The following is a 9,593-nucleotide window of genomic DNA, read 5'->3' on the forward strand; positions in this document are numbered from 1 at the left end:
ATAAATGACTTTAATATATAAATCATAGAACAATTATACTTTCATTTAATAACATAGTAAAGTCTAACTTCGAAAGTTTATCACTCATTTGAACTTATGCAACACATTCACAAATTACTTGTAGAGAACAATTCAGCAATTTCCATATATATGTTTTCATTCAGTAGTATGACCCTTTATTTTTATTTTTCTTAGTAGTTGGGAATTTCTAACGAATCATATATGAAATACAAACCTCTCATAAATTTCATATTAATCGTGAATCTGATGTATATCTATCTAGTAAACGGGTCAAGGGTTTGAAAAAGGGTCGGACCCTTGAAACCCTTTTACCCTTTAAGGTGAAATTTAAATACCCTTTACCCGACCCATATTATTTATTCAGGTCTAATTAAGGGTTTTAAGAATCGGGTAACCGGGTTTCAAGGGTCCGACCCTTATCTTGCTCACCCCTACATTTAACACAGTTATCTGAAAACAACTTTCGCTCGTGAAATCGTTTTCCAGGATGCAACCATTGGAATCGTTTTAGTCTGTTCACAAGCTTGAAATGGCATAAGGCTTCTCTATATCATCTGCAAGGGAGAAAGAAAAATGAATAGACTAAAACACTATTTGAAGGATACCCATATCTTATTTTTTTAAGATTCGAGCATTCTATAAAATAAATCTATATCTTCATTTTATAGCTATCCAAACAAATATTGTTCAAAGGTTTGTAATTGCAATTAATTAAATTGAATTGTATTGGGTATCTGAAATCTTAAAGACAATCCTGAAAAGTAATAAACTAGAATTTTTAGTCTAGTTGCTTCGATGCACCCTAAGTTTTAACAAAAAATATCAGCTTCTAATAAATAGTATGCAATAATGTCCATGCCCTTTATAAAGCCCCAGGGCCGTCTTAACGTAATTGGAGGCCTCAAGCTAGAATTTATATTGAGGCCTTTCTAAAAACTTAGTATTACATATCACAGTTTAGCAAAAGAAAAATATGCAAGAAAAGGGCTTGTAAAAAAGGTTAATAGAATAATAGTGAGATAAATTTAAGGAAAAAAGTGTACCTTCAAGTATTCAACTCTTCAACAATAAACAAATTAGACAGAACATATTAATGGTTCTCAAATCCTTAACTAATTAATATGTGTATATAAAATAAATTATTTTTTTTTGGAGGCCTTTCACAATTGGTGGCCCAAAGCAGCCGCCTGATTATACTCACCCAAAAGCCGGGCTTGTAAAGCCCCATAATGCTCCGTGGATGGTGTAAAAGTTTTATCCACTCATATAATGCATATGTAATACTCCATTACAAATGGCCTAGGGTATAGGGGTGGATGAAGAATTATCAACTAATGAAACATTGTCATGCCAATGAAGCAGCCAATAGTAGAAAGTGTACGTAAAGTTGTGAAAATTTATTAAGCGTGTATAGAAAATGATATTATAAACAAAACTTAAAGAATAAATAAATAATAAATAAAAAAGAAAATACTTTAATCAGTAAGAAAGAACCCGGAATGATAGGGGCTTAAACCAAATCGATACCAATGTACCCGATTTGGAATGGCCTTGACCCCGAACACCCTAATGCTAATGTCACTTGACTTTCTCAGCTTTTACATCCAAATAAACTATTAGTTTTAGGCATGCTATGGTTTTAATACTCAAAACCTTTTTTTTTATTTGATGTCATGATACACAATATTTTGATTTAATGTGCATTAATAATATTAATCTCTTAAAAACCTTTAAAAATCAAATTTATAATATTAATGCAAAGATGATCCGCATGCTTAAACTTTTTTTACATTGTAACCATTGTGTTATTAATAATCTTTACCAATCTCAAACGTTGAAAGTAAATAGTAATGCGAATACACTAATGATCCATATGCAAAAGTCGTAAAAAAACAAAACATCATATCCAGTGGCGAATCTAGGATGAAGATGTCGATGGGACCAGACGAATATACGTATTAAAAAACCGTAAACGGAGGGGGCTGGGATCAAAATTTCGGTTGAAAACGGGTAAATTTACACTACATATAAAAATGTCGGACGAAAACGGGTAATTTACACTACTATGCAAAAAGACGGAGGGGATTGGGGCCACCCCTGATCCCAACTATCCTTCGCCCCTTATCATACCACCCACACGAATAAAAAATTGATATCATTAAGCACATTTTTTAGGTTGTTTTAAGAAAACAATATTGAAAAAAGCAATTAACCAAGAATTATAAACTTTATATAAATAAATTTTTAAATCTATTCATAAAATAAGATTAATTATATCTTCTTTATCCCTGTAGTTTAATAAAATTTTTAGTTTTGGCTCCTAAATTTGTTTTTTTCCTCACATTATCACGTAACTAGAAAATTCAACCATGTTAAAAGAAATCATCAAAATTGATTTATGATTTATTTTACCAGATATACACCACTTACCATATCATATCAGTCGTTTTACATCTATAAAGAATGTTTATGTCATAATGATTTTTCCTATAACTGGTATTGACGTTGAAGCCACCCTTGATATTTTCTAAACATCGTCAAGAACTACTCTTAAATACCCGAGCGAGATTTCCAGACGCTTCAGACCAACACCACAAAAAAGAAACTCATCGTTATAAAAAAGCGAGACACCGTTTAACTCAGATTTCAAACCTCAGATCATAAGATCCCGAGCCTTAACCGAACAAAAATTGACAAAAGATAAGGGAGTGTCCTACTTAAGCGCGTGGCGTGGGCATTGAGGTTGTTAAAAGTCAGTCACCCAACTTAGCCTTTGATTTTTCAAATATTCAACATAATTGACACGCGTCATCACCTCATAAGTCAAGCGTCCAGGTATCCACTATAATATATATGACGAGCCTTATTATAATAATAATAATAATAATAATAATAATATTATTAGTATTATTATTCCTTTGAAATCCTTCGATCACACGGAACTCAATACACATCATTCGGTTGAACTGAACGTACACGACTCCATTGAAGGTATACATACACACATATACATACTAACTATTTAACTATGTGTTTATTAATCTAATCCTTTAGTTTACGAAGCTAAATTGATATGTATGGTTCTCGTGATGTGTTATTTATAGATATTAGGTCTGATTTTCAGGTATTCCGGTAGCCGTAGCTTAATTTGATTGTAACAGTGAAGCTGTTGTAGATTTAGGTTTAGGTTTTGATTAAATTCGATTTGATTTGTTATGTTTTGCGTGATTTTGAGGTAGCGGTACGCCTAGGGGTGCGCGTGCTGCGCTGCGGTTCTAAGGCTAAAACCTAAACTTCGGTTTTTTAATTTTTGAAACTGTTTGCTTTCGGTTTTTTCGGTTTTTGCCATTGAGCTTGAAAATTTTAGGCTGGAAATAATGAATTTAGGTATAAATAATTTTGTTAATTGTTAACTGATAGACTATTATACAATTGGCCAAAAGTATCTGAGTTACATGTTTATTAAATTCTTATAAATTACTTAAAATGAAAAAAAGAAAAATCTAGAAATTCGGTTTGGTTCGGCTCGTTTTTTTCGGTTTTTATTACATTCGAAACGAAAACCGAACCGCTAGTTTGGTTTCTACAGAAAACATAAAACCAAACCATAGGTTTTTGTTTCAGTTCGGTTTTTTCGGTTTCAGATCGTTTTTTTCGGTTTCTTGTACACGGCGGTAGCTTAATTTGTTGTTCTAGAGTCTGGAATTAGGTTTTGATTAATGTCGATTTGTTTCGTAATGTTTCCGTGATGTGTTTGTTATTAAGTATGATTATGAAGTTGCAGTAGTTTAATTTGATTGCAGCAGTGAGGTTGTTGTAAAGTCTGGATTTAGGTTTTGGTTATTGTTTGTATTCACATGATGTGCAATTGTGAAGGATTTACGGTTTTGCATTGAGTCGGTGTGTATTGATGTTGATATCTACAGATTATAATATCTGTGCTTTGTGAATTTGAGTAAAGTATATGCTATGGATAGGTGATGTGTTATTAAGAGAGAATCAAGTATGATTATGAAGTTGCGGTAGTAGTTTAATTTGATTGCAACAGTGAGGTTGTTCTAGAGTCTGAATTTAGGTTTTGGTTATTGTTTGTGCTCATGTCATATGCAGTTGTGAAGGATTTACGGTTTTGCATCGAATCGGTGTGTATTGGTGTTGACCTCATCGTGCTTTGTGAATTTGAGTAAAATATATGCTATTGATTGGTCATAGGTGTTAGATTGAATTGAATGTTGATTTTGAAGCGTCATTGTATTGAATCTTCATCTTCATCTTCAAATTTTCCTGCTGATAAGAGTAATCAGATACTGTATGATGATTAGGAATTTAGGATATTCAATTAATGATGTGATCTGAACGATGATACATGTGTTTTTGTTCAGTTTTTTAGCATTCGTTTGTTTACAGATGGATTACTGATCAAATTTGTTAGCATCATGATCTGAATATCAAATTTGTTTTGAATGATCAGATGGAATGAGTATGACATGAAATAGCCTAAGAGAAACAAATGAGATTATTTTTAATAGCTTCAGTTGAATAGAATACACAAATCAGTAAAATATGGGCTGCTGCTGTTCTTCAAACCGAGTCGAATGGAATGAAGCATCCAGACTGCATCATGTTAGTGAACTTTTTTTTTGCTTTTGACTCAGTAATAGTTTCTTAGTTTTAACAATTAAAATTTCAAATTCTTGATTATGCAGTATCCAGTAGCTTCTGCGGAGCGCCAGCTGTTACCAGCCCGGAGCAGTGCTGCTGCAGTTATTCCAACAGGATTGTTAGTCGATACAAATCTAGATACGTCTATACCCGACACCTATAGGCACCCACCAGCACCAATACCGAATGATGCAAATCCTCAAGCTCCACTGAACAACCGAGAAGACTCAGCCAATAAGAATCATCCACCTGTGCAAACAAATGATTCTGATCCCGTTCTAGAAACAAAAGTTAGTGACGGTGGTGAAAATGTAGCTAAAGAAGCAGTTGAATCTGTTACAACAGAAGAATTTGATGATGAAATAAAAAAGTCAAACACGCCTTTCGTTGCTCCGGAGGAGTGTCCTACGTGTCTTGAAGGTTAGTGATTAGTTAAGCTCTTTTAGTCTTTTTGATTCGTTTTTAATTGTTGAATCTACTAAGTATTTCTTATTCTGCAGAATATGATGAAGATAATCCGAAAATAACAACCAAATGCGATCATCATTTTCATTTGTCGTGCATTCTTGAATGGATGGAAAGAAGTGAAACTTGCCCTGTGTGTGATCAGGTTGGTTTAAATTTCAGTTTGAACAATTCTATATGAAAAATGTGAAGTTTTCAAAGTAATGCTTCTTGGTATGAAATTTTCAACTTTGAACTTTAATAGTTTAAGAATATTGTTTGACTATGTGACACATATCTAGAATAATAATAATAATAATAATAATAATAATAATAATAATACCCTTCTCTGCAAAGACCAAATAAGATTAGTCTTTCTATCTGTAACAGTTTAAAGAATATTTTTGTATTATTTTTACTATTTTACTGATTTTGGGTTATATACTGTGGGCAGGTAATGGAAGTCAGCTTCCCGATCGATAACTAGCTGCAGAACTATCGAATGAAATGGCTGCTATCAGTCTATCACTAATATCAAGTATAGTTAGATCTTATTTTTGTTTTTTAAATTTTTTAATGCAGAGTGTTTTTTACATATCAAAATTGAAATACAAACTAAAAAACATGAAACAAGTAATACTGCAAATAGAATTTGAAGCTTGAGAATCATATAGTGTGGGTCCTTCAGGATCATTGGCTTACTGGTTCAAAGTCAACATTGGTTCAATATGAAGTTGTGAATGGTTAAAAATGGTCCCTTTTTTATTTTTTTTTTATTTTTATTGAGTTTAGTCTCTTTACATTATTTTATAGAAACTTGATGACTTGATTCATTAGCAGGATTGTAACTTGCAAGTTTTTTTTTTTTTGGTTTTATATATGTGAAAATATACAGGAGATGCGAAGTAGGGATACTTCACGGCTTGGTTTGAACTTTTGATGGTTTGACGGTTTTTTTTCTAGACATTGTTTGGCATTAAAATTTTTATAATGATGAGACGGTTCTTGATTATAATACGTATACCTAGACTATACATTTTAAAAACGAAAAAATATATGTAAATGATGCAAGTCTAAACCGCGGGTTTCATTTTTCAAATGGGAATGAATCGTTATGAGAACTTACTCGTGAGTTTGGCCATTTGGATCTCATATATGTCCGACTTGCTTTGCCATTGACATTTTGATTGGTTTAATTGTTTCAACTGTTTGTAAGGCTACGTATAGTTTGGGGGGGGGGGGGGGCTACAAAGTGAGGCGTTTTGTGTCATGTTGCGCCCAGTCAGCAAATGATGAGTTTTTGTTTTAGGGGTATAGTGGTTGTAGCCCAATACACACACACACACACACACATATATAGAAAAGGGTTCAAATAAAAAGAAATAGTTTCCTAGGAATGGTAAGAACTTAGGGGTGGCAATCTTGACCCAAACTCTTTCAAATGAGTCAATTTGAGTTGTTTTAAAAGTTAAACTAGGTTACTAACCAGTGTAGTACAAAGGTGGAAAATTGGAAATTCCTCACGTAAAGAAATTTGATTATATATTTGAATATTATATTCTTCGTCTAATAAACAATTTTAACCGACAATATCGCCCGTTCTTGAAAGTAAGTTCATTGAACTTGTCTAAAATCGAAGGATACACAAAGTCTATTAAATCATATGCTGGATATAATGAATTGTTAATTAGAAGATCATCGGGAATTTTAACATTCATTTGTCGTCATTTGGACCCCCATCCCCAACATTCCCTTCACCTATATCCAATAATTAATTCGCAAATTATTTTATTGTTCCAAGTCTTATACCCCCTCTTCAACATGTAAGGATTGACATCCAACTGTGAGCCTTGTGTTTTTTTGATAGTTTAAGTATTTTTCACTTTGACAAGATGTAGGAAGAACTTATTGAAGTGTAATTTAAAATAAACACGGAACAAAAGTCTATACAATCTAACTATTTATTTAACAAAAGTATCATAAATTTAATATTTACAACTCCCTAAATACTTCCTTTTATACAAGGTTTATACTTTAATTTGTAGCATTTCGTTGTTGTCAAAGATTAATATAAAAAGGAACAAGTTGTTTTTTTAATAGTTAATAACTAAACACTTAGAAACATCAATTGGCTTATATGACTTGTTTAACGATTCATAGAGCCATAACTTGTATACACTCTAATATTGACTTGAACTTGTTATGACTTCAACTCAAGATGCTAATAGCCCATCTTGATTATAATACGTATACCTAGACTATACATTTTAAAAACGAAAAAATATATGTAAATGACGCAAGTCTAACCGCGGGTTTCATTTTTCAAATGGGAATGAATCGTTATGAGAACTTACTCGTGAGTTTGGCCATTTGGATCTCATATATGGTATTATAGTATTTTCCATAATACCTTACCGGAAAACCGTAATAGTTCAACATCTCCATTGATTTTTTTATTTTGATATGGAACCTAAAGAGATTATAAGAAAATTATATAATAATTAAAATCAATACAAACAAAAAGGGAGAAGGAAAAGAATTGTTAATGAAATAATGAATAATATGAGAATCGACTATTACAGTATCAAATTAAACCTTACCGGAAAATAATTAATCTCCCTTACTGGAATTGATGATGACGAAGATAGTAATCCGAAACACACACACGCGAGCGCGCGCACACACACACACACACACACACACACAGAGAGAGATTATAATGGTTAGGGTTTTCAACCTTAAGATTTATATAATGTAAATGAGATTATTTAGTATGTTTTTGAATTCTAATAATAATTAGAATAATTAATATCATAATTACATTAATATGTTAATTATGATTTGTTTGACTAAAAATATTTAAGTTATTGTAAATTTTAAAATTTAAAATTGGATATCTTTTTAGTAATAATGAATTTTTAATCATGCTACATTTAGACATTATGGAATGTTTGACCACTTAAATTTAAAAGTTTAAAATTTAAAATTGAAATCCTTTTAAAAATAATAAGTTTCAATCATAGTAATGTTACACATTATGAAATGTTTGACTATTGATTTGCAAAATTTACCATTGAGTTACAATTTAAAGTTTATAAAATTATTAAAATGGCATAAAACTTTGAGGACTATGGTTATAAAATGGTGACACAAAATAAACATAACTAAATGTAATTATGATAAAAAACACACACACACACACACACACACACACACACACACATATATATATACTTTTGAATGACAAAAATAGCACTAATGAAGACAATAGAAAAAAATGTTATGTTTCAAAATCGAATTCTCATAGAAAATAGCACTAAGGAAGACAATACAAACTTTATTTCAAAATACATCGTTTGATAAATTAACCTTACAATATTCCAAGACATGTCAAAATGCAATTAGAGTTATATTTAGATTTAGTGATGATATAAATCATTAAATTCATAACATACGTAAGGGAAATTTAACATCACAAAACATACTTATATACATTAATTAAATTGTGACCAAATTTTAATTGTTTTGGTTGAAATGTTGACGAAATGTGAATACCTTTTATGGATTATTTGACCAGATTGTAAAAATATTTAAGTTATTGTAAATTTTAAAATTTAAAATTGAATCTTTTTTAGTAATAATGAATTTTTAATCATGATACATTTAGACATTATGGAATATTTGATCAGTTAAATTTAAAAGTTTAAAATTTAAAAATGGTCAAATGAGGATGATTAGTTAAATCCTCAATCAATTGTTATATTTAAAATTTAAAATCAACACCATATTACACGGTCAACATTTGTATTTTTAGTAAATCCTAAGGATGGTTAATCAAATCATTAATGAATTGAGCCATTAATGATTTAAATTTAAATATTGTAACATATTCTAATTGAAAAATTCCGTAATTAAACATTATCCTTAATCAAATGTTTGATTAACTATTTGATTACCCATTAATAACAAAATTCCGTAATTAAACAACTTCCGTAATTAATAAGTCAATGGGTCTACATCCGTGATTATAGTAAAGCTTAATGATTTTTAATCAAATAGTTAATCAAATAATCTCTTATGAAAATGGTTATCATTAATCAATTAATCAAATATTTAAATGAAAGATAATAATAGTTATAGTATATATAATAAAGAAATCGTAATTATAGTTATAATATACATAAAAATCCGTAATAAAAAACAATAAAATAATATTAGTTTTAAAAGATAATTATAGTTATAGCATACATAATAAAGAAATTAATTATCTAAATTATATATTATCTATTCTCTAAAAAACATTAAACCTGGTGGGAAGAAACATAAAGCTTGTGAATGAAATCAAACAAAAATAATAAAATAAAATTAGTTTTAAAAGATAATTATAGTTATAGCATACATAATAAAGAAATCGTAATTATAGTTATAGTATAACTATAATTGTAGTAAACAAATAATTAAATATT

At 30.2% G+C, this 9,593-nt stretch overlaps 1 protein-coding gene across 3 annotated transcripts; it reads left to right on the top strand.

The window, feature by feature from the left end:
* The first annotated feature begins 2,930 nt into the window (after positions 1–2,930).
* On the top strand, positions 2,931–5,780 carry LOC143588847 (putative E3 ubiquitin-protein ligase RHB1A). Of its 3 annotated transcripts, none has more exons than XM_077069757.1 (5): positions 2,931–3,012; positions 4,493–4,644; positions 4,728–5,103; positions 5,184–5,293; positions 5,582–5,780. In XM_077069757.1, exons 2-5 carry the CDS (start codon positions 4,585–4,587, stop codon positions 5,612–5,614), a joined length of 579 nt encoding a protein of 192 aa, XP_076925872.1. In that variant the 5' UTR covers positions 2,931–3,012; positions 4,493–4,584; the 3' UTR covers positions 5,615–5,780. The 3 variants fall into 3 exon arrangements, with proteins under 3 accessions (XP_076925872.1, XP_076925871.1, XP_076925870.1); XM_077069756.1 differs by having other exon boundaries at positions 2,963–3,012; positions 4,404–4,644; XM_077069755.1 differs by lacking the exon at positions 2,931–3,012 and having other exon boundaries at positions 3,676–4,644.
* The last annotated feature ends 3,813 nt before the right edge of the window (positions 5,781–9,593 follow it).

This window comes from Bidens hawaiensis, unplaced genomic scaffold (genome assembly GCF_021521415.1).
Source record: "Bidens hawaiensis isolate Kalapana, Puna unplaced genomic scaffold, B.hawaiensis_p1.1 tig00036809_1, whole genome shotgun sequence".
NCBI classification, from domain to species: Eukaryota; Viridiplantae; Streptophyta; class Magnoliopsida; order Asterales; family Asteraceae; genus Bidens; species Bidens hawaiensis.